Genomic DNA, 26,503 nt, shown 5'->3' with positions numbered 1-26,503 from the left:
ACACACACACACACACACACACACACACACACACACACACACACACACAACCCCGAGCTCCTAAGTTGGTCAGCCTGGCCTGATAGAGTCTACCCAAAGTCAATATCCAGATGTCCTAAGTCTGTTCTGAGAGTGCTTTAGATTTTATCTACACATGACAAGTACTTCAACTATGGACTTGGGTGTTGCAGAATTTTCTTATTTTATTGACACCTATAATGCTTCCACTGCTAGATCAGTTAAGTTCTATCTACCACAGTATATGTACATATATATATGTGTGTGTATACATATATATATGTATATTATGTATGTATATATGTATTTATACATATGTGTATTATATATTACATATTTTATATACTTATATATAATATATACAATACATATAAATACATATTTATATATAGGAATTATATATTATATACATTATAATATATACTATATATATAAAGTATGTATATGTGTATGTGTATTCCTTAAACAGACTAAATAATAAACTTTGAGTAGGCAGCATATCAAACCGGTAATTCATAAAAATACTGTGGAGAAACTCTTTTCTAATGAAGACTGGAATTTTTTATCTTATTCCTGTTCACAAAGCTAATTTGTTTTAGAAATAAGAAGAGCCATAGAAGAATTGGAAGAAATAATCAATGTGCTAATTTTAACATGATCACAAAAAGATTTACTGCATAAAGATTATAGACTAATAAATATGAAACTTCCAAGAGAAATATGAGAAATATGATTTTTTATATAAAAGAAAACATAATGCATCAATGTTAATATATTAAAATGACTAGTGTTCACATCTATTCATAGTGATTATACATGCCTTAGCTGGGTTTATAAGGATGAGTTATGTGACCTTTCATAATGCTGTGCTTAAATACTCTTTCCTACTAAACACGTTTCTTTTAAAATGTCAGTGGTCACCACGGCCTTACTTTGGAAGGACTAGTCTTAGTTACGCTGATATTATGAATATTCTAAAAATAAATTTACTCTATTGTGTGGTTTGAATGAAACAAAGCAACAAGCCAACAACCTCTGTAGGCTCAGCTCTGTGAACACTGGGGGTCCCCGGTGGGTAGTGCTGCTTGGGGAGCTGAAGGAGCCTTGAGCAGATGCAGCCCTGAGGAAGAGGGTAGGCTTTGAGAGTCTAGAGTCTCCACCACTTTTAGGTCTCCCTCTGCTTCTTTTTGCAGTTAAACATGTGATTTCTCAGGTTCTCACTCTGGCTTCTTGCTGCCACCCATCCCCCAACGTTATAGACCCTTTCCCCCTCTGAACATGAGCCCAAAGAAACCTGTTTGTCCATAAACCCCTTCTGGTCCTGGTGTTTTGTCACAGCAATGAAAGGTAAGTAAGTAGTGCAGCTCTAAAGTTTCCGTTGAGTTCTTGCAAGTCTCACATTCCGTTATCCATCACTTTCTGTTATCTTGTATTGTGTAATAATAAGATCATTAGTGATAAGAATTAAAGTTTAAAGATCTGTGTGTCCTTTGGTATGGATAGATCTAAGCTATTTATCATCTAACTCAATGTCCATATCTGCCTTTTCACATAATACAAATTAGACTTCATCAATGCTTCTTTGCCTCTGGTTTAATGGTTGCCTTTCCTCAGTTATCTCAGTCAGTTTAACCATCCATTCTGGAAACACCAACCTAAAGTCTTTCTTAATACCCAAAGGAAGTTTTACCTGTTTTTTTTTTTTTTTTCTTTTCTTTTCTTCTTCACAGTGTTAAGGTGTCTTTGTATGCACTTTTTTCTTCTAATGCACATAGATAATTCAAATATCATTATTCATTTAAAAGGGAAGCTTCCTGACACTATAAGCACTGTGTAATTTCATGTCCATTTACATGGAAGCTCCTAGTGGGTGAGAGATAATTTCGTCAATTCCTACGAACGCATCTTGGTTGGAGTTTGAAGATGGAGAAATTTACCATTTAAAAGGCTGTGGACCTGAGGAGGTGGTTAGACTGAAGAATCTTTATGCTAACCAACCTCTCTTTGAGGAAGATGTGAACATGCAAGCTGGCCTTGCCTGATTCTTGATACTAAATAAGCTATAAAACACTACTATAAACTTCCCCATTGATTATGAAAACCGGATTTCTGAGTTCGAGGCCAGCCTGGACTACAAAGGAAGTTCCAGGACAGTCAGGGCTATACAGAGAAACCCTGTCTTGAAAAACCAAAACCAAACAAACAACTTCCATATGACTTGCACGGAGTCAACAAGGCAGCGTACGTATCTGGACATTTAAGCTGGGACATTCACATCAGGAGTCTGTCATTAAGAGGTTATGGGGACTTAAATATGGAACCCTCCTCACAGACCCGGGTGTTGGAACGCTTGGTCTCCAGTTGGTGTTGCTGTTTTGAGAGGTTGTGGAACCTTTGGGATATGAGTGAGCAGAGGTATGGGCTCAGGAACAGAGACGAGAGCTGCGGGTGGGCTCAGCTTCCGCTTTTGATCCAATGAGACAGGAAGAAGCCTACTCGCGCCCACTGCTGTGGATAGAAGCCACTCTGTCTACCTTGAACAGCGCCCCGCCTTCCTCACCCAGGTAACCATGAGAAGATCTGAAGCCCTCCTCCCCGAGTTCCAGCAATACGAAAAGTGACCTGTGGACCATTCTGCTTAGTTCTTGAGATCATAAACATCTTACTAGTGCAGGCACCTTCTATTTTTAACAGTATGATATGTAGAAGCAATATTAAAACAACAGAAGAGAGGAGGGAGTAATTCGGGGGATCAGTGAGAAATTGCCACAAGCGTTTTCAAAATGAAACCGGCACGTTAGCTTCCTGCGATTTGATGAGAATATCTGCATAGGCCAAGCCTGTCTCTGGTTTCGGCTGAATGCGTTTCCTTTGGTGACAGAAGAGAGCAGGCGAGTGATGGAGTGGGAACTGCTCTGTGTTAGCCCCTCAGAAGCAGGCAGGCTCGAGCTGGAGCCGCGCAAGGGGCCCTGCGTCGTCATCGCAGGATGAAAAAGAACTGTGCGTCTACATGCTATTTCTGTCCTTACAAATTTCTGATTTTTTTTTTCTGCAGCTATCTAAGAAAAATTTGATATTGTTGTTGTCTAAGCACATTTAAACTTCAGCCAGAATAACTGCCAAGTGATTCATGCCTCGGCAGGTGAATATAACGATTGTATCTGGGGCCCCGGTGCACCATTTTCATTTCACTTTAAATAAAAAACAAAATGTATCTGTGTCAGTCAGCGCCCTTCCGCTGTACTCAGAGGTATCAAACAGGCCACAATTATGATGGTGAAGTGATTGTGTCACGCTGGGGGAAGGTTTATTGCGTCGGAGTCGGCTAGGCAGTAACACATTCTGTTTCATATTACTCTTTATATCATTGTTTGCCTGTGACTAGAATAATCAAATGCCATCAAATGCTGTCAAATTCAATTTACAGTATTTTTCACTGAAGCGGCCTTTCTGCATTCTGGTTCCTGTTTCCCTTTGCTGTAGCTGCCACAGGATGTTCACTGCGATCAGGAGCTTTGTTTACAAAACCAACAGACTGGAGCCTGGTCTGGCGCTCTGACGGTGGCCTATTTCCCTTCATTCAGAACAGGATTTTCATGCACCTCTCTGTGCAATTAGCATTAAGTAATTGGAAGAAAATCATTTCTGGAGGCTGGATATCTGAGGTCTGCACTAAAATGCTTAGTGTGAAGTGCACATTTGCATGTTTTTGTAAAGTGCTTAGTGTGAAGTGTGCATTTGCATGTTTTTTGTATGTCCACATGCATTGGAATCAGAAACATTATTTTTCAAATTACTACTTGCTGAGAAGCTGGGCTTGTTCATTTTGGGCAACGCTGCTTACATAGCCAGAAATGTAACCATAATTTCTGCCTCCCCATTTGTTTCACCTACAAACCCTTAGCTGATCACTGAAGAAGAAAGGGTCTAATGCCTACGGGAGCTGTCACTGAAGGTCCTGGGTTCGTGGACCAAACAAAGAGCAGTGGAAAGAGCCAGGGAGACTACCAGAGGGTGGAATGGCGGCGGTGTGGGGGAGCAGGATGCACTTTTGTGACTTCTGTAGACATGGCTTTTGTAGTGGAGTTTCACGTGTGTAGCACTGCCCGCCAGCCACACCTGACCGTGTTTTCTGCTGTAGGGATCAAGCACACAGGGCCTTTGCCTCTGACCCATCTTTTACTTTCAGCTTCCATCTATATGTCTCTGTTTCTGTCTCTTCTTTCTTCTTTCATTTCTCTCCCATCTCCTCTTCCCTCCTCTCCCCTCTCCTCCCCTCTCTCCCCTTCTGTCCCCTCTCCTTCCCTCTCTTCCCTCCCCTCCCTTCCTCTCCCCTCTCCTCTCCTCACCCCCTTCTCTTCCGCTCCACTCTTGTCCTTCCTCGTCTTCATCCCTCCTCATCCTTCCTCAGCCATGTCCTTCCTGCCTTTCCCATTTCCTCTCTTTCTGCTTTCACTTTCCTTACATTAGGGAGATCCATGTAATAAATTCTGCACATGGTGAGGAGAAATATACCACAAGCCATCTAAGAAAAGAGGCATAAAGCTGAATGGAAGGACTGGGGATATGGCTCAGAAGTGGAACAGTTGCTTACCGTGTGTGAGGCCCTGGTTTTGATCTAGAATCTCACAAGCATAAAGAAGCAAAGAAAAATGGACACAATGAGGGGAAACAAAGAAGGCAGCATGTATGGTAGGAATCATGGAGATAAAACAAAACAAAGCAGAAGCCAAGGGCTCTAGAGTTTCACCTGTCCAACAGATCTCAGGGAAAGGTCACCCAGTAACTGTGGGCCCTGGTGTTGGGCAGCGTATCAGAGGGGAGGTCACAGTTTCCAACACAGTCTCCACCTGTATGTGCTCCATAGCACATGAATGCCCTTCTGTCCCCTGTGCATGTGAAGTATGAACGTGATTCTGCAGCCCTCGGATGGTACACATCCCCAGTCGAGATAACCTCTCACCTGTGAATGACATAGCTGGTGATGATTCCATTGGGTCTCGTAGGTGGCATCCACTTAACCTCTATGCAAGGTGACCCCAGAGCCTTCAGAAGAGGGGGCATTAGACCTGCTGGTGCTGCTTCAAGCGTTCTGACATATGTCCTGGGGCTGACTCCACAGCCTGCTGCAAAAGCAACCCAGGGTTTTATTAATTTGTCCAGCCAGGCAAAGTGTCACATAGCCATCTAGGAGGGTAACAGTGCCATCAAAATGATATGTCTGGGTACACTGCATACATGTTTCAGTGTGGTCCTATGGGTGCCCATGGAATTTGAACATTAAAATATAAAATCATATTTAGATGGTTTATTCGTTAACAATCTGCTTATACTAAGGTAGGCAAACCCCCCCCCCCCCCCCCAGCGTCTCTCCAGGCGCTTAGGAGCCGAGACTCTGCACCCCCCCCCCGACTTGATGGACCTGGGATTTCTGCTGTGGTTGTTCTCGTTAAACAGAGATGCCATTTGGATTTCCTGAGTGTGATGACCTGCACACACAGTACACTTGATAGTCCTTAATGCGTTAAACTAACCTTGTTGTTTAGACGCACAGATATTGAACATGTAACTCCAAGTCTATTGGTCACCCACAGCGTAGTTCTAGGCACGTGGTGATTTTGCCCTTAAGTCAAGAGAGCTTCAAGTGGAAGCTATTTCCGTGTTGTTGCGTGAAAGGGTAGACCATGGAAAGCAAACCCTTCAACGAACCATGGCCTGCTTTGTAGGGTAAAGTCAACAAATGGACTTGGGGCATCTGATACGAATCATCAAGACCAGCTCTGAAACTTGAGCCAAGTCTAGGGTAAGGCGTGTGGGAGATTACAGACTGGGAGGCTTCTCCAAGGCGAACAAGATGCTGTCTGTGTGAACTGCATCTCATATTATCCGTCACATAGAGGCTGCACTACACTATTATACACAATACGATGTTGGTTTGAGACAGAGTCTATGTAGCCCTGGCTGTCCTGTAACTTGCTGGGTAAACCAGGTTGGCCTTGAACTCACAGAGATCTGCCTGCTTCAGCCTCTAAGTGTTAGGATTAAAGGCATGTACCACACTTCCTGGCCTTAAGAGTTTGTTTTTCCCACATGGAAACTACGTGTAATATTCTCTCTGGATTCCATGTTTTCCTCTTCTGAGTATCAGTTTGTCTCTTCAGTCCTCCATGACAGGTGAGATGACAGGTGAGAAGGAGGGGACCACATTCTGTCTAAGATAGCAATGTTTCCTTCCACCAGGCCACAGGCTAAAGCACAGACTTCAGACTATTGGCTCCAAGGAAACACCATCAAATATATACTTGCTTGTGAACAATTCAACTCTTTTTTTATTGTTTGTTTTTTTCCAAGGTAGCCCCTGGCTATCCTAGAACTCCTTCTGTAGTCCAGGCTGTCTCCGATCTCAGAGATCTGCCTGCCTCTGCCCCACTGAATGCTGGGATTAAAGTCATGTACCACCAAGCTTGACTGCAAATCAGCTCTTAAATAACATTCCTCTTCTCCCTCCTGAAAATGTTTAAATAAAATCAAGTTTAATACATTTTCTATGAAATTTATTCTAGAGCCTATTTTGTTTTATGTTCCTAATGGCTTCTCTGTGAGCTATGTGTTTTTTCTTTTAAAAGGCCTTATAAAATAAGGCTTTACAAAGCTACCATTTTAATGTGGCTTTTTAATGCATTTTTTATGTATTTAAATATTCATGCAATGTGTAGGGATGTCGAATGCCTCAATGATTGCCAGGCTCTGATTTTTCTGGACAATCATTCTACCACAAGTCAGAAATTAATCATTACTCTTTGTATTTTGACTGTTCTTTTCCTAAGGGGGAAAAATATGTTTTGAGATACTTTTCGCACAAGGCCAGGTCAAATTTTTAAAAGGTAATCACCATTTTGGCAGGCCTGTATCCGTATTTCATACTGTGTGAACGGAGACAGGTTTTTCAGGTGTGCAGATTGCCGGTGTCCGACAGAGAAGGCTAAGAGCACCACACTCCCACCACTGAGTAAGATGCTGTACTCCACTGGAATTTTGGGAAGCAGGATTCCTGTGAAGTGGGAGAGAAAGAGAAAGAAAGATGCATAATTACCTCATGCAAGGCCGTCCGTGCCTCCATCCCCTCAGAATGATGCACACACACAAGTTTATCTCTGAAAGGTAAGGGATGGCTTGGGGTAGTACTGAAACTGCGCAGAACACAAGTTAGAAAACACTACAGTGTGTGCTCCAAAGGCAAGAGCTGTTTAAACATTTATAATGGTCGTTGTCAAAGATACACTCTAACGGTAAATAAAAATGAAGTCACCTGTCACTTAAAACATTCGGCAATTAAGGAGGGTAACATATCCTCCCTAGGTTTACTTAAAGTGCATTAAAAAACAAAACAAAACTCTAGTTTGCTTGTGACAATAATTTTTCTGCAGACCATTGTGTAAGCATCTTGTCTGACATGGATCTTTGACATAATAGCCCATAAAATATCTAAATCACTGTCTACCTGGAGATTTCCCAGGGCATTAATTATTGAGCTAGGACAGTCCACTCTGTCAGTGAGACTTATGGACCTTAAATACATAGAAATTTGGGTCCAATAACTGTCATTTTTTTCACCAGCACTTCCTAAAGAAAGTAGTGGTTTTTTTTTTTTTTTAAAAAATCTATTCCTATAATTAAATGCCTGTTAAGTTTTATATGGTCATGAAGAAACATACAGTTTTAAAGGCAAGAAGGTGAGCTTTGAATGGAGACTGTAATAGAGGCTCTGACTGAATATCTCACCGATGGGGGTGTGTGTGACATTTACAGTTAGTTACATGCTATGTATCAATAAATTTGTAGTTACCATAGAAACGAATAAATCCATTGACAACCTCACAGAGTGAACATCATAGCACCTGAAGACCCTTGAGGGGTGAGCTCTACAGAAGGAAAGCTAGCTCTCCTTGTAGCGGTGTGAGCCCCAACGAGGGGAAGTGCTGATTGACCCTGAGGTGCTTGGGATTGTGTGCACAGTGGGTACAAACAGGGCACTGGGAAGATTAGCACCCTGCTGTCCCATGGTCTTCTTTAGAAATATGCTAGATTGGTAAGAACCTAGCAACCTAGACTGAGCAGTGTGTGCACATGTATACATGTGTGCATGTACTAACATGTGAACAGATGTGTATGTGTGTGATTCATGCATGCACGTAGAGGCCAGAGGGCGTCCTTGGCTGTTGCTACTGGCAGAAACCATCTTCTCTTTAGAAACAGGCTCTCTCACTGGTGAGGCCCTGAGATCCTTTTGTCTCTGCCACTCAAGACCTAAATTACAAGTGTGTGCACCATACCTGTTTTATTTTTTTTTATCTGTTTTTAATGTTGAGTCTGGGGATCAAATTTAGGTCCTGATGCTTATGTAACTCACTCTCTCCTATCTAAACCATTTCCCATGCCTAGAGTGAACTTAATCTCAACAGGAGATGGCAATCAGAATGAGCTATGCTTGCCTCCCCCTTCCTCACCCTCGGTGGACAAACTTGAGGCTCTCTAAGTTTCTTCTTTCAGTTAATGGCGACACCATTTTTCATGTCCCCAAACCTGGGCCTGAGAAAGCCCCTTGGGGTAACCCAAGTAGCCATTAGATTTCATGATCTCTGCAGGAAACTTGGGGGTTATATACACACAACAAGAGAAGAACTTGAATGTGCTAAAGCATGGCTGTCTGGTGAATGATGGATTCATACCTGAGACTGGAGGTCAGGGCCGGGCGGAAGGTTCATACCATGGCTGCAGCAGCAATGCAAGCTAGAAGAACAGCTTCTCAGAAATCCTGTGCTGCCCCACAAAGCCCTGTTCTCCCTTAATAGCAGAACACCAGCTTCAAAAGTTTGGAGGCTGTTATCTTTGTGAACGAGGCTTCTATGTCCAGCTTTTAGCATAGAGTAGAAGTTCAATCATTTATCGGGCAATTAAATGAATGAATTAGACATTAGGATAATGGTAGCCTCTCTCTTTTAGAAATATTTACTTACTTACTTATTTGTTTATTTATTTATTTAATGTGAATGCCTGAGTGTGGTGTTTGCATTTTGTGTGCAGTACCCACAGGGGCCATAGAGGGCATCAGATTTCCCCCCTTGTACCTGGAGCTACAAGCAGTTGCAGGTGTGGGAGCATGGAACTGAACCAGGGCCTCCGGAAGAGCAGCAGATCCTCTTGAATGCCAAGCTCCCTCCCTCCTTCCCCTCCAAAGATACGAATGTTGAATCTCAGTTAAGTCAAAACCACTCCTTCTGGATTGCGCACTGGCTGGTTGTGAGTAGTAATGATATGGTCCGAATGCAGAGCGAAGCTTATATTTCTAAGCTTTGAAAATAGAATCTTAGGTTAAGCTATCAGGAAAAGAAAATTACAGGGCAGGGCTGAGAAAAGCTGTGTAGACAAGTAGACCAATTCGGAATGGGTCAAATTGCCATTAATGGAACAGGAAAATTAGAGGTTAAGATTTTAAGTTCTAAATACCAAGTTTCCTAGCCTGAGACCCACACATCCTGGACACATGTAGGCTCATGTTAAAGAATATTCTAAGACAAAGACCTTTGGAAACACATGATTTTCCTATCTGAGGCATGGGGAATGACTAGAATTTCACTTTTTCTTGTTCATAAAACTTGGCTGTGAGTTTTTCTGCCTGAAATGTCTGGATGTAGAAAACTGGTAAAGTCATAAAAAGTTTTACAAGCCTAAAAGGTTAGAGACAGAGGTCATGTCAGAGTGTGGAAGAAACTTGTGTTGAAGCATCCGTGTACTGGAAAGAGCTGTTCAGGAGAAACTCAGAGAACAACTCAATTTTCAGTCTCTCCATGTTGCCTTGAAATGAATTCACCATGAACACATGATAGGGTGTAGTCACAGAACAAATGGTTGGTCTGGCTTCTGCCACTTATGTTCAGTGTGACAGAAAATTCTATATTACTTATTTTCATGAAAGCTATCACAAGATCAAATCCTTAGAGTTTTTAGATAGGTTTACCTTTCTCTTGGTTGGTTTAATGAGTACACATCACAGACTTATCTAGGAGATGTTCTTCAAGGACTAATTCTCAACTTCAAGATGAAGTCAGGAACATTGTTCAGAGTTCCCAACAAGCTACTGTAATTAAATAAATTTGAGGGTTGGAGGAAGAGAACCATCTACAGAGTTCATTTGAGATTCTCAGCTCATTAATGATTGAGGGTGTGGCACCAGGCTCCCCACTCCATCCTTCAGAGAGCACCACATGACACAGTAGAGATGACTGCAGAACTAACCAGGGGCACTTTCAGCTTGTAATTCAAACTTTAAGCATGAGAATATGTTCAGAGAAATTGCTACATGGAGTATTTTTTTTTTTTTTTAATACCTCTTGATTGCAACAAGTCCCATTAGAGTCTATCTCCTTGCGGTCTGTCTTGTAGGATGATACAATGAGTTGAGAAGAATAGACACAGAACCTGGTACTAAGTGGGAGGGGGGTGGCTCTTAGGTTTTCTCGGTACAATGTATCACTTTTCAATGATGGAGATTTGTAACAAATGCCTTCTAACACGGTGAACTACCAGACTCAGAGCAAATACAAGGATGCCAAATCTGGGTGGATCGAAAGACCCAGTGTGCAATTTAAGAAACTGCAAAGGCATGGTCTGTGCTTGAGGCAGAGTCCTTGGGATTGAATGTTCACTCTCTCTCTTGGTGCCTTGGGTAGGTCTTGTGGAAAAGCCTGGAAAACACACTTATATAAAACATGCCCCCATGTTATTGATCTCCAAAAACTGCACACTGGGCTGGGATCAGCTCATCTCTGCCCCTATTTCTCCAGTCACTGCCTCACACCAAGGGACCTCTCTGAACAGCAGTGGCTTCCTCTGTAAAGGGCTGACACCACTGGTTAGACAGCTGCACTTTCGCAAGGGTGACACAAAACCACAAAGTATTTCAGGCTCATTCCCACAAGGTAGAAGCTGTCAAAAATCTCCATCTCTACACAAGAAAAACAGATTTTAAAAAGATTTAATCAACCTGTAATAACAAGTATTAACCATGTTCTCATGCACCCAACACCTCTCCCAGAGAGCCACCCTTCCAATCAGATAGGAATGTTACGTCAGAGGCGAGTGACTCTCCTAACCCTCTCTTGTTTGGAATTTTAAGTGTGTAGTTGTACACGATCAAGTTGCGCCGGGAAGGCAGTCTGTCGTGGTAATTCATCCCCAGTGATAATTTCAGGGCATCTCCCACCCAAACTGCCTGAAGTCAGTTTCTTTGTCTCCAGTCCGTACCTACAACCAACCGGCTGCTTCCACACTCTTCATCCTTCCACATCTCTGTTCAAAAATGACAGGGCTCCCAGCGGGGCTGGGGCACAAGATTGCACTTCTACTGTGTTTCAGAGATAGACACAATATTGATCTAGGTTTAAGCATGGCTAGCCACAGCGTGAACCCGGGAAATGTATTTTTCACCTCGCAGTAAATGGGCAACGAGAGCCCTTTACATACACCTATGAGGTGTTGGAACAGAAAATGCACCTCTAAACTGTGGACATGTCAAACTCTGACAAATGTCTAGGAAGAGGGTCCCACCCCTGCCATCACTTTGCAGGGCGGTGACACACTGACTACAGTGTCCCTGAAATCCCGAGCCATCTGCAATGAGTCTGAGCCCACGAAGCCCCCCTGGTACCCTGATGACTAAATGAAATGAAATGGGCATATTTGTTAGAATCAGCTGGGGAGACTTACGACTTGGTTAGTTCCCGAGTTCATAAATTTCTGTCAGAGCAAAAGGAGCCTCGGAAACGCGTGTGAACCAATCTACCCTAAGTGCAAATGGCAGTTTTGTTATTTGGTGTCAGAGTTACCAGTCGCACAGTGACAAGCTGCCATAACACATTTTCTTGTTCTCTGAAGAACAAGGGTTGTATCGGTTAATATTCCTGGCGGTGTTCCTTTTCATAATTTACAACAACTAGATGCTGATAGGTTATTTAACATTTATGAAGTTAAGATGTAATCAGAAAAACCCTGATTATCTTTACAAATAAAAAAGTTAAATTATTCAACTTTTTTTTTTCCTCCGTGGCTTCATTTCACAGCAGGTGCATACTTTACAACGGGCCAAGTCAATCACAAAAGCCCTTTTAAAATAATTTTTTAAGGATCAGGAGCAGTAACAATTCTAAGAGTAAAAAAATAATATAACCCATTAATTCAGTTTGATAGCAGCGCTTGCTTAAAAAACCAGTTTACCCTTAAGGCAGTGTCTCTGACATACCGGCCGATACCCTCCTCTGTGTGGCCAGGCTGTCTTGATTATGTCCTCTTTGGGGGTGAAATGATTGAACCAGGCTATCTTTACCTCTTGGATGATAACTGTACAGGATTTTAACATAGCCTGAGAGCTACACTCTGCAGCCTTTGCTCCCCCCACAGGCAGAGCATTCCTCAGAGGTGGGATGATGTCACATTTTCTTTGTGCCTCTTGTCATGATCTGGTGTCTTGCATCCTACCACATCCCGGAGTGGGGGACCAATGGATATATTCTTGTCCATTAAGGGAACACAAACACTTAGTCCACCCAAAGGCAAGTGCATTCTGCATTCTTATGAGATTTGGATCTCCAGATAAAATGACCCCTCTGGACCATAGGATGGTCCGCAATTGTAATGTGGTCATTCATATTTTCTGTATCTATAGAAAAATTATCTTTTAAACTTTGAACTAGGTAGAAAAATAGAAACTGGATTAAAAAAAAATATTTATGAACACACACGTGCATACAAGTGGCAGCAAACTAGATGACCAGTTGGGCAGCATCAGGTGGCCAGCACAAGCTGCCTGGCTGGAGTAGGGCAACTATGGGGGAGGGGCTATGAGCAGCAGAAGACCTTACATGCACATATGACGATGCCATAATTAAGCCCATCATTTAGTACACTGCATGCATGTTAAACTTAAAACGCTTTAAAAAATAGAAGGTTAACAAGAAAAAATGTGGGATAATAAAACCCCTGTGAGTTGCCTCTGATAGCTACCCAGTGAATAATCTAGAGAAAGTCACGGTTTGAAAAATCAACACTGACTTTTCTCACTGGTAAAATACAGAAAATAGGCTGGGTGTGGAGGCTTACACCTGTCATCACAGAGGGATCATCATGAGTATGAGGTAGTGAGACACTGTCATAAAAAACCCCCAAACAAATGTGGAAAATAGACATGAGACATGAAGTGATAGTTATTGAAAGGGAGGTGTTTATCTCAACGAAAATGCCTAGCTCGTACTAAGATCCAGTAATGCAAGATACTCACTTGTTAAAGAGCAAAGGAAGCATAAATTGCTAGGTGGGCTTGCTAACCCTTGTCATTTGCGTACTGCACTCAACTAAAATAACAGCCAATGTTAGATCGTCCAAATTAATGCAAGGTAAAAATTTCATTTACGAATGTTGATGTGCAGTTTGTTTGTAACCAGACAAGCATTCAACCCCATCTACCACAGCCAAGACTGTAACCAAACACCCACTGGCATGTCTTATGTCTATAGATAGTCTATATTGTAGCTAGCTAACCTTTCATCGAAACGTGATTAATAAAAAGTATTTATGTGCCCATGCAGGATTAATTAAAATGATTTCCCAGCAGAAGCATGGTTGCCAATTCTTTTCTTTAATGGACTAAAAGATAAATGGGCAAGGGAAAGTGCCAGGGTTTCAATATTATGCCTTAAACTTAAATAACTCACCATCCTTAGTGAGGAAAAAAAGCGCTTGCTGAATGCGACTGTATTGTTAATTAGGACATGATTAAGGGGTGGATAGTTCAAAATATAGTCATCATCTTGATAAATTAGAACGGCTCATTATTATCTGCAGAGTTTAAATAATTTTGAATGTTTGGGTTCTCAAACAGCAGGACTAGCTGCCTCTGTTCTTTCTCTGAGCAAATGGTTTATATTCTATGAAGTCTTTTGCTTCTTAATTTTCTATAATTTTTCATTCATTAAGGTTACATATATTTCTCCTTTCTTTCAATTGGTTCTGTACTGATCCAGGGGTCAGAGGACACTTGAGGAGGAAGCTAAGTGGCTCATGCTGCCTCTAATTCGAACATTAACTGGCTAGAGTCTTTTCAGACCTGTTTACCACATGGTCAACAATGGAAGGTAAGTTACTATCGTGACTCCTTACCCCTAAAAATGATTAATATTTTATGTAAGTTTTTCATTTAAAAAAAATATTTTTTTTCTGTGTATGTGTGTGCATGCAGTGCCCTCAGAGACCAGAAGAGGGCATCAGATTCCATGGACTTGAGTCAGATGGTTACGAGCCACCAAGCAAGTACTGGGAATCTAGCTTGGGTCGCGCAGAAGAACAGTCAGTGCTCTTAACCATCGAACTACCTTTTTAGCACTGATTTATTTTAAATTGTGTGTGTGTGTGTGTGTGTGTGTGTAAGTGGGTTTCCACCTTCAAACTCCATACAAAGTACAGGCGAGCAGGCATCTTAATGTTTCAGAGGTTGGAGTGCTTTGGAGCTATTTCTACTAACATTTATCAGGTAAACAGGCGATAAATGGGCCTGGTTTGGCCTAGGACAGAGGATCTTGAACAGGGCTATAAACCAGTCTTTGAATAATCTCTTCTTGGGTATTTGAGACATTTCTCGACCTCTACTGTGCCCACTTAGCAGGGACTCTTCCTGCTCTTGCCGGAGAACCCTGTCAGTTCTTTCCAGACTCTGGGTTGGGCAGATGGAGTCTTCTTTTTCATCCACACACTTTAGCTTGGTGGCTCTTTTCCCTTAGAGGGGGTCATAATTTCCCTATTAATTCTCCAGCTCTTGACTTGCCCAACAGAACACCATCCTCCTAGGACCATTGGGTTTTGGCCAACAGGCAGCCCAGGCCTCTGGGTGCCACTTTACAAGGCAGTGGGTGTGCCTCATAAGTTTGTAAGACTTCCAGGGAAAAGTGCAAAAAAAAAGTCAGATGGAATTGTTAAACTAAAAGCAGGAAGGAATTACTCTTCAAAGCTAAGGGTTGGACAGACTTGCATTTGAATCCTGGCAATGCCTGGCGACAGATTCCACAAATTCCTACTATTCGGAATTACCTCCTGCCATTTGCATGGGAATTCAATGGAGCCTGGGAGTGTTTGGCACATAGTAGGTTTTAAGAAATGCATGTCTATAAGATCAGCTCTATCACAGTCACCTCCCCCCACCCCTGTCCTCAGTGCTCTTACCAGCAGGATTTATAGACATGATCTAAGATGTAGTTTATTGATCGAATTGGAAACATAATTTGAAAACCGAAATCCAGTTAATTACCTAGGTAATTCTTCTGTTGCCAAGCAACCACATAGATTATTTGCTCCCAGCAACTCACCTGCCTGAGGTTACTCTGTCCATATTGAACCCCACAAAATACACGTGGAAATAAATCAATTAATTCAATCAATATTTTGGCTTTATACATTCAAGAGAAAGCCGCTGATTTCTATCTCCAGGAAGTTAGTATTACTGACCATGTTGGTTTGGGATGAGGGATTTTGCTAAACTTGGTGGTGCATATGAACCCAGTGAGAAGCTTTCTTAAACAAACAAACAAACCTACATTTCTTGACTGCACCTCAAGAAAATCTTTTTCCATGAGCCTCCAGCGGAGAATTTATATTTTTCTTTTCTTTCTTTTTTTTTTTTTTTTTTGAGACAGAGTTTTATAAGTCTCAGGCAGAATTCCAACTTCCTGTATGGCGGAGGATGACCCTAAACTGATCCTCCTGTCTCCTCTCTGGAGTGTTAGAATTACCAGTGTGCACGTGCCTGGCTTAAGTGATGCTTAGAGACTGAACCCAGGGCTTTCTGCCTGTTAACCAGCAGTCAACTCTCAGCCTGAGGATTTGACTTTTGAATAAGATCTCTAGGATTCTTATGTCCAGTCAGGGCTGGAAACTTCATATGTGCCCTCTTTGACTTGGTATTCAGTCCTGTCTATGGTGCGATCATTTTGAACTTCTGAATTCGGGGGAAGTTCCCGACTGTAACTACATAAGCAACATTGCTTGCAGCAAGTGTGCCTTTCTTCTGCTTTGAACACACATTTGTGACTAGTCCAAACAGAAAAAATGTCATTCTCCAAATTATGACATGCTTCCTGATAGAATTAACTGCACGTGACACATAGGGCACAGTCACCTGATGCTTCCTTAGTCTGGAATCCTTCCAGGCACCAGAAAAAGAGTCTCTCCATGCATCACACACAATGCTTCTGTAATGGATCTTATGCATCTAAAAAATTGAGAGGCCTGGAAATTATAGACTTGTTAGCAATTGGTTAAACAGTCAGAGTTAGCATGCAGGTCTTCATTTCCCTTAGTCTAGACTAAATTAAAAATTCCTACCAGTTTTGAGATAGGAAAGAGTTAATGTTACATTTTATAAGCAAAGATTAACTTTCATTCCACAATGAGACTTCTCTTATAGAAAATATTATAGAGCCAGCACAAAAAATTGATGTTGAATTCATAAAAGAAAACAGCACACTGCTAGGAGGTTTGAAAAACATTTGAGAAATTTCAACCCTACATTGAACTAAGTGCTTTTAGCACTTTGTAAACGAAGGCATTCAAGCAAATGCTAGATAAAATACATTTTAAAAGTAAGTGTGTGTGCCTATGTATGATATGTGTGTGTGTGCATGCATGTGCCACTGTGTGCACATGGAGGTCAGAGGACACCTTAGGAACTCCAGTTCTTGTTTTTGTGCAGGCAGGCCTTTCCCGATTCTTCAGTATTATTTACTCCAGCATAGCTGCCCCTCCAGATTCCAGCCGATTTTCCTGCCTCTGCTTCGCATCTTGCATGGGAGTACTGGGATTTCAGATGCACATTACTGCATCAGACTTTGTATGAGGGCTCTTAAGTCATCAGGCTCTGCAGCTGGGTTAATGCCTTTACCTGCTCTTGATGAACTATCCCCTTGGCCCACAAACTATATAAAAATGAGTTACTAAAATGATTGTATTGAAGGTATTAAGAATTGAATTTAAAAGATCACCCAGATCTATAGAATTATCATCCAAACCTAGGTAATAAATGCTGGCTACATAAACAACACCATTTGACCCTTGTAACACCCTTACATGTAAATAGTAACACCAGGAGTTTCAACCAGAAGAGGGCTATCACATCAACAGAATCACCAAACCAACAGGATGAAAGAATGAATGAACCCTTCAATAATAACTCTCAATATTAATGATCTCAACTCTCTAAGAAAAAGACTCAGACACACAGGTTGGATAACAAATAGATTCTCTGTTTTTGCTGCCTTTGGAGCACACACCTCACCATCAAAGATGAAACCACCTTCAGGTAAAAGGCTAGATAGATAGGAGGGTTCCAAGCAAAAAGAATTAAGACACGACTGGGCATTGCTATTCTAATATCCGTGACACTGTCTTGACACCCCAAATGGAAGAGGTACATATTATCACATGGAACTTAACAACAGGACATGCTAAGTGGACATTAGCATTACACACACACACTCACTATACGTGGGCATATGGTTTCATAAGACAACATACGATTATATCTAAAATCGTGGGTGACTTCAGTAACCCTGTGTCACCCAAAGACAGATCATCAAGACCAAAAAACCCCAAACCAACCAACCAAACAAAAATACCACCAAACATTGGAGTCAAGTGACATCATGAATTAAATGGACCTAACATATCTACTGAATGATCTACCTCAACAAAAAAGAATTCTCATTCTTCTCAGCAGCCCAGGGAACTTTCTCCAAAACCCACCATATGTTAGGACACAAGACAGGTCTCAACAAATAACTAGCTGTCCTGTATTCTATCTGGCTGTAATGGCATCACGCTAGATAAACTGTGAAAGGTCTGCCAAGTGGTGCTATGATTTTGTGGATCTTGGACATCTTGTTTGTCTTAATTCTGTACTCATAAATAAAATTTCAAACCCACAAGTGCTCAGTCTTCAGGTGAGCAAGAGGAAGATGACTTGATAATCCTCTGGGCCATTCTACTTAGCTTCCTGGACCTTCTCTTACTACTCATGGAGAAACTGGATTAGAGAAGGCATAGGTCTGATCTAAGCATGTCTTAGAGTCTGGTCTCCAGTTGGTGCTCTTGACTTTATTTCACTTGGTGTCCCTAAAGTACAAAGACACCCTAAAAATGCTAGGAGGGTGGTCAGTGAGATAGCTCAGTGGGTGAAGGAGCTTGACACCAAGGCTGATGACTATGGGGCTGGGGGTGGGCAGAGACAGAGAAAGAGACAGAGACAAATAGAGAGATAGAGAGTCAGAGACAGAGACAGAGACACAGAGAGAAACAGAGAGAAAGACACACAAAGAGAGGTAGGTGAGAGGGGAGAGGGTTGAAGAGACAGGGGGAGAGGAGAGAAGAGAGAGACAGAGACAGAGACAGAGAGGTAGGTGAGGTGGAAGAGGAGTGAGGAGAGAAGAGAGAGGAGAGACACACATACACACGGAGAGACAGAGGTCGATTCTATGTCTTTCTTTACCTGGTGTTGGCCATGCTACAAATATGGAATCAGAGCCCAGCACTGTGACGTTGCACGGGGGATGGATGTCTTCTGGGGTCCACATAGGCATCTGGACAAGGTAATCCTCACTCATATTGCTACCACCTCCAGTTCTCGCTTCCAACTTGTAAGTGTACCTGAGGAAACCAAAGCTATATTCAGCCAGTCTTTGAGGGACCGCAACAATGTTACAAATTTGTGACAATTTGTGAATTATTTTCTGTGAGAAACGCTACTGTAAGCATACACTCTGGCATAGACAGTGCTCCTCTATAGAGATTCCCTATTGCTGCCTCCCAACTCCATGCTGAACCTTGTAGTCATTCATGGCTTCTCCAGAGGATCTCAGGAATGTCTTGGGGTGTGCTATTGGGCTGTGAAAATTCAATTTAGTCTTTTCTATTTCTAAATGGGTTGAGTTTTCAGGGAGATTCATTTAGAGGCAGAGATATTTAAATTGATCTGTTATTCTCCACAATAAAACTAAATTATTCTCTGTTCTCTGCACCGAAACATCTGTTGATGTAAGGTTTATCTTGTGTCTGCTGAGAAATGAGTGGGGATGAATTGCAAATGTGTGGCTCCTGCAGACCTAGCAGAGCAAGTCAAGGGGAGGGAGGGAAGACATGGTAGGTGAGGGGTACAGGGCTCTCCCAACCCCTTTGACTGCTAACTCGGAAATGTACACTTTAATCAACATTTGATAATTTTTGAAGTTGGACATTATACTTTAGATATTTGAATTTCTCATGTTTCCATGCCAAAACAGAGGACGAATTATTCCTATGTGAAAAGGTTATCATATAGACTCAAAACTAACAACAATTTAGCACTGTTATCTGTTACAGCACAGCTCATCAGTTGAGTAACATTTGAATGGGAACTGCTCTTTCTCAACCTTGAACAGCTTAGGAAGCTAACAGTGGCGGGTGAAGTTTCCCTCACTCACCTGCTGCCGGGCTCCAGGTTGTTATCAGTGAAACGCTGATCATCCCTGCCCCCCACGAGAAGCAAGCTTCCATTACGCCTCAGCCGATATTGAGAAATGAGGCCGTTGGGCCTTTCTGGAGGATTCCAATATAGCTCCACGGTTGTAGAATTGATGATAATGTGTCGTGGTGTCACCCAAACTCCTGGCAAAAATGACACAATGAGGTTTTTATTGTGAGGATAAAATACGTTCCCCTGAAATGACATGGCTCCCTCAAGCCAGCGAGCCCTTATCTGTGGATTTAAGGCTCATTGTAGAAGAGACGAAAAACACATTTCCGAACATGGGTTTGTTTCTTTTCCTGCCTTACTTTGGAATGCCTCCCCTGCCCTGGGAAGTTTCTGATGTCTGGGCGTTGCTTTGAGAGTAATTTGAGTCACGGCTGGAAGAAAATCTGAGTGTTTGAAACTTTGATGCTCTTCTCTTGGGTTATCTGGAAGGAAGTGCAATCAGGTATTTCCCACAATAACAGTTCAGTAAGTTAGAATTCGGCTCGCCCCTCATACCGTGGGCTATTCAACCCATCTTCCCTGGATTACTTCCCAGCTTCACTTCCTGATTTCTCAAGATTTGTCACCGCCGCCTAAAGCTGTGGAGTCTCTCTAAAGCTTTGCCTTCCTCTCCATGCTTCCGCCACATCCCCTGCCCTCTCTGGTCTCTGCCCCTTCCTCCCACACTCACCTCTGATGTTCTCCCTCCAGCTCATCCATGCTGAAGGCTCCCTACGGTGTATTTTATACTTACTCTCCCCTGGGCTTCAGACTTATGAATCCAACTGTTTGTGTGACATTGCCATTTAGATAAATACTTGCATGTCAAAGCTCGAAGCACCAACAGTGGAACTCTGGCTTCTCCTGTCCACCATCTACATAGCTCCAAGCTTGGCCATGGATTGATTTTCTTAGGCAACATACATGAACAGAATTATCACCTTAAGGCACTCACCACGCCTGCTCTCTGGTCACTGAGCTAGGCAGACCTTAAAGTGCCCTTTCTCCTCTGCTGTCACTCCAGTTCCAACCACCTCTCACATACTTCTGTGCTAGCATCTGTCCTTGGCAGTTCTGAGGACTGAAGCCAGCCACAGTGATGCTGAGCAATTGCACTACCATGGAGATGCAGCCCAGCCTCATCTCCACATTTAAGCCGGTCCTTGTGGCTTGGACTTACTGTGTAGCTAAAGACCATCCCCTATCTCCTCCTCCCTAGAGGAGGATTAAGGTATGTCCTGCTACTTCTGGGCCATCTCTGTCTTGGCTTTCTTGATGCCTTTGGAACTCTTACAACACTCTCTGCTTATTTCATATGTATTACAAAGCACACGACTCTTTTGCAGTTTTCACACTGTTCTTATCATGGTCTCTCTGGTCCCTATTTCTCTAACCCTGACCATCCTAGCACTATAGTCTCCCTTGTTTGTGGACCTATGGACACACCTTTCCCTATCTCCAAAATGCTTCATGCTCGGGGCTGGTGAGATGGCTCAGTGGGTAAGAGCACCGGACTGCTCTTCCCAAGGTCTGGAGTTCAAATCCCAGCAACCACATGGTGGCTCATAACCATCTGTAACAAGATCTGACTCCCTCTTCTGGAGTGTCTGAAGACAGCTACAGTGTACTTACATATAATAAATAAATAAATTTAGGGGCTGGTGAGATGGCTCAGTGGGTAAGAGCACCNGACTGCTCTTCCNAAGGTCNNGAGTTCAAATCCCAGCAACCACATGGTGGCTCATAACCATCTGTAACAAGATCTGACTCCCTCTTCTGGAGTGTCTGAAGACAGCTACAGTGTACTTACATATAATAAATAAATAAATTAATTAAAAAAAAAATGCTTCATGCTCAGTTCTTGCCTGCCCCAAGAATTGCATTTCCCCTGAGATACGTCTGCTTCCAACACTCCAGGTTTTCCATCTTATTTTCAGTCTTTGGTGTAGATTCTCCCATTTATGCAGCTTGCTTGACATTTACTGTCTTATTCTAGCCTTTTCCAAGGGGATGCCCGCTCAGTCTCCCTCACACACCAACCCTGAGGACATTATAATCACCTTTTCCTTGATGTGTCACTTATGCTGTTATAACTGGGTGGTATTTCTGTCCCTTTGGCTGCTTTAAGCAAATTTATTTCCATTGAGGCGGGGATCCTCTGTCCTATTTGCCAACCTGTATCTATGCATAGAAAAGAGATGTGGACAACATATCTCCTGCCCACATTAGGCAGTCTAAACAGTTACAGGAAGTACAGAGTTGACCAAGATAAGATTCATTGTTTCAAGGAGTTGATTCTCCAGTGTAAATATAAAATATATACAGAAATAAAAAATCAAGGACTGGGCTTACTCTTTTAAAAAAAAGTACTTTTGGATTTCCTTACTTTTTATTTTATGTGTACGAGTGCTTGTTTGCTTGTTTGCATGTATGCATGTGTATGATGTACACAGTACCTGAGGAGGGCAGAAGGCGGCACTATGTCCCCTGGAACAAGAGATACAGATAACTGTAAGCTACCATATAGACGCTAAGAAACGAAATCAGGTCCCCTCTGCAAGTGTAGCAAGTGCTCCTAACCACCGTGACACCTCTCCAGCCCCTTAGGTACCCTTATAGATATAGAGATGTTGATAGAGAATGATAGTGGAATGGCGAGTCTTCTGGAGGCTGTGCTCTGGGCAGACCTTATACCTCTAACAAGGAGTGTTACAATAGTCATTCTATTGGGCTTCTTGCAATCAATAGCGTCTGGCTGAGTTTGTCTCCCAAGCCAGTTACTCTGTAAAAGGTAAGCTCTTGACATTTTTAGAAGAAAAAGAAAAGGTTCAGGACAATTTATTCAGCATCACACTGAAGAAAGGAAACAGTCTAGATAGATTTCAAAGGGCCTCGGGTGCACCAGCATTCAAAAGAGCAATTGATTTCCCGAGAAGAAACCTGTCTATCTTGTTATCCCTCCACACTTGATACAGCATACATGGAAGCTAGGTTTCTCTGCTGACAGTTTCAAATCTTCGTTTATAGAGTTCAGTCTTTAACAACACATGAACTTGTTGAATCAAGAGATAGGGCATCAAGATTTCACCTTCTCTCTTGTAGTTCATCTCTCTGTGCTTGAAGGATATATTAGAAATCCCAAGGGAGAACTGAGGAGATGTACACTGGATGTGACACTTGACACATAAGTGTGAGGACCAGAGTTTGAAACTCAGCACTCATGGAAAGGCTGATAGAGCAGCCAACCTATAATCTTATTTCACAGCAGTCAGTGAGGTCGCAGAGAAAGCTAGCTAACCATAGGAGCCAATATATGAAGCCATATATGTTCATATGGGGGACAAAGCCTGGACCTATAAGGCACAGAGTGATTGGAAAGACGTCTGATGCTAAGCTCTGGCCTCTACATACACACACACATTCATGTGTTCATGTGTGTGCATGTACCGCCCACATACACATATGCCCCCATACACATACACTTACAAAAACATTGCCAAGAACTAAAAAGGTCATGGCTTAATTTCCAGCATGTATTCCTCAAGATAACCTATTCCTGTAGAGGTTCTGATAAAACAAAGGGAAGCAGAATTTTGGAAACATGAAAATGTGTTTTCAACAAAAGTCAAGTTCTCCGTGTAGTCAGGTCTGTGGAGGCTGGTCAGAGCCACAAGTCTGCAGATTTCACTGGAAAGATGTAGTTTCAGTGTCCAGGAACATTCAACTAGGAAGTGCTCCACCTTTATTTCCTGAGTGGGTTTGGGCTGCTGTTGCCTTCACGGTTACAAGAAATAGGCTACAGAGTTAGGACCTGTGCTTGGTGAGCCTTTCTGAATGAGTTCCAGGTATGAATTTGCTCCTTCCGCACTCTCTGGTGCTCAGCATGAGAAAACAATTCTGTTCTGTATAAGAGAGGGCATATCTGTGTTCTCTATAATAGAGTGCATATCTGTGTTCTGTATAATCGAGGATATATCTGTGTTCTGTATAGTAGAGGGTAAATCTGTATTCTGTATAACAGAGGACACATCTGTATTCTGTATAATAGAGGGTATATCTGTATTCTGTATGATGGATGACATATCTGTGTTCTCTATAATAGAAGTCATATCTGTGTTCTGTATAATAGAGGGCAGATCTGAGGCAATTCAAGAGAGGAATGTACAGAAGGAAGAAGACTGACCTCTGATGCCAGGTTAGGGCTAAGCAGGTGGGAAATACTGGGGTCAAAATCAGAAAGTAAACTTTAGTAGCTGTTGTGACCCAAATAACTATCAGGGATGAATACAACTACGTGGTTTGTTTTAAAATGATCTTGAATTCTGTGTTCTACTACCCACTTCTAAAGTTCCTGGAAATATCCATTAACTTAAAAATCCCCAATATTTACTGTGGATTGACTTCTTAAAATCTGTCTGAGCTCAGCCCATCAAGGATACACAGGTTTGCAGAGTACTTAACTATTGGCTAATTTACTCATTCAGCCTACTGCATGACCTGGCACCGCCTTCTGTGGCAGGCGATGTGTCAGAGATATGGGGATAAAGACCTCTTTATTCTTCCAGGACTTCATTGTGTCATAGGAAATGCAGATTTGTAAATACAAATACTGTAATGTAGAATGGCTGGTGCTTAAGGAGAAGTATGGGGGTTGGGAGGGCCCCCCAGGAAAGGAGAAGTGGTGCAGACTGAGGGGTGAGATCAGGAGAATTGGGAAGGAGGTACTCCTAGTTGTTGACACTATAAGAGGAGCCATGAGAGCTATGTTGAACAGAAGTTAGCTGGTGGAGGACTCAGGAGCAACACGTCAAGTCTGTGTCTTGTAGGAATGAGAAAGTGAGGAGGAAGGTGGGTATCAGGATGTGACTTCCCATTTCATGGTACATGGTCAAGACCAGCAGATTAGCACAGGTAAAACTTGAGACATCCTTTGTTATCACAAAGACAACAAGGATTTGTTTCTCTGGAAGGAAATGAGATTTTAGGGAGCCAACTAACATGGGAATGCCAATGGAGGAAGAATTAACAGGGAATACGAGAAAACTGAAAACTAGCTATTGAGAGAAACCCAGTTAGGAGAGGCTGGAGAAATTAGAAAGATGTGAACAAGGCAGGGGTAGAAGGAACGGAAAAGAAGAGCTGAAGACATCTTCAGGATTTACAATCAGATTTATGAAGAATGACCTATGATGTATAAAGGAGATGGAGGTTTACGATCAGTGAGATGGGACTGATGCCATCAGTGATGGGTGTGGTGGTGTTTAGGAGAACAGGAATAAAGGCAGAAAAGGTGTCAGGTGGGAGAGAACCAAGTGTTGCAACTAGAAGGAAGGACTAACAGTACAGTGGATGCCCAGACCTTCGGCCGGGAATGAATCCCTATGAAAGCTTTGGCTGCTCTTGGCCTTCATAAGGGGGTAGAGCTGGTACCCAAGATCTAGAGTGATATGAACTGAGTATATGAAGTATCCAGAGGTGTGTCAGTGTACCAAGGGGAGGAAGGAGGAATCTGGAATGAGCCAGAGTCAGGCTGGGTCTACCGCATCTTCTCTCTGACATTGATGCTAGAGGAAAGCTGGGCTTCGGTTGCCTGATTCCATTCGAAAATGAGCTGATCTTCCTGGCCTGGTGGCTGCTCTAAGAACTAGGGTAATAACCCGTTCCAGACTGTTCTTACTACTTGATAAAAGAGCCTCAGTTTTCTATGAGGATAAGGTTGTAGAGGCGTGTGCCCAGTTTTTCCTGAGGCCGTACTGTGCATTAACACTTTCTCTTTAGACGTAAATAAAAGAAAGATGAGAAGAGCCAGGTCAGGCTTCTGTTCATTTTCTCCACATACACTCAGCACACTCAAATCTTAAACCTTCACACTGTACCGACTTTACTGCCAGTGTGGCATTCCAAAATAAACTGTACTTGGCTTAGTAATTTAAAAGTTTATTATTTTTTTATTATTTTTCATCATGCATACATGTGTGTGTGTAGGTATGAGCACATGAATATAGGGGCCTTGGGAGGCTAGAGACATCAGGTCCCTTGGAACTGGGGTTACAAATGCTTTGAGCAGCCTTGCGTGTGTTCTGGGAACTGAACTGCGGTCCTTTGGAAGGTTAGTAATGCTCTTAAGCACCATGCCATTGCTCTGGCCCCTGGGTTTGTAAATTAAAAGGATGAATTTGTCTCTACTTTGTAATAGAACACTGGTATTGAATGGTGTCAATGACCTGCACCTCTGTAGTTTCAGGCTAAAGGTTGGGACCATTTTGATTCCATGCACGGGTTATACGTGAATGTACACACATAGTCAGAGTAGCTAACGCTAGGCTGTTCCCCACAGGGAAACCTTATTTCTTTGCAGTGTGAGAGAACAGCATATAATATATATATATATATATATATATATATATATATATATATATATATATATATATTAAATTGAGGGCATTTCTTACATCACACTTTCCTGCACCATTTATATTTTTTGAGTCATGAAATCTAGACCTTTTCAAGAAAGGGAAGTGAAAAAAATAAATTCATTAACCAACCGCCCGCCCCCCCTCGCACAACGTTAGAATATGGATTTGGTGAATAAGCCAATACCAGAGACCCCTTCCTTTTTCAGGCTTGAGTTTTAGCCAAAACCAGTTGATAGCCTCTTTAGCGATTAGCCATCATCATCCGAGTATCCGTTTGATGGTTTACCTTTCCAAAAAATCCACTGCTGCTTTCTTCCTTTCAGAGGAACACCAAGCTCTCTGACATGAAGCATTCTTTATATAGAGATCATCATTAGTGGACTCCCAGAGAGGAGCCATATGCCCCGTATGTGGAATTTTCCATTCTACTCCCCATTTACTGGTGGGAAGTTTAGGCCTAATATTCCAAGGTACAACAGTTCTT

General features: G+C 42.3%; 1 protein-coding gene across 1 annotated transcript in view; it reads right to left on the bottom strand.

Annotated features, from left to right (window-relative positions):
• Window positions 1-26,503, bottom strand: part of Ush2a (usherin) — a 678,886-nt gene that overhangs the window by 89,625 nt on the left and 562,758 nt on the right. The window contains exons 56-59 of the mRNA XM_021198607.1: window positions 19,572-19,755; window positions 18,602-18,759; window positions 6,911-7,069; window positions 4,982-5,144 (exon numbers count right to left, since the gene is read on the bottom strand). Coding sequence (XP_021054266.1) covers window positions 4,982-5,144; window positions 6,911-7,069; window positions 18,602-18,759; window positions 19,572-19,755 — 664 coding nt within the window. The remainder of the gene's footprint in view (window positions 1-4,981; window positions 5,145-6,910; window positions 7,070-18,601; window positions 18,760-19,571; window positions 19,756-26,503) is intronic.

The sequence above is a fragment of the Mus pahari genome, chromosome 5, assembly GCF_900095145.1.
Source record: "Mus pahari chromosome 5, PAHARI_EIJ_v1.1, whole genome shotgun sequence".
Classification (NCBI taxonomy): Eukaryota; Metazoa; Chordata; class Mammalia; order Rodentia; family Muridae; genus Mus; species Mus pahari.
Note: the sequence above shows the minus strand (reverse complement) of the source record. Positions and strands in the feature narration are given on the sequence as shown.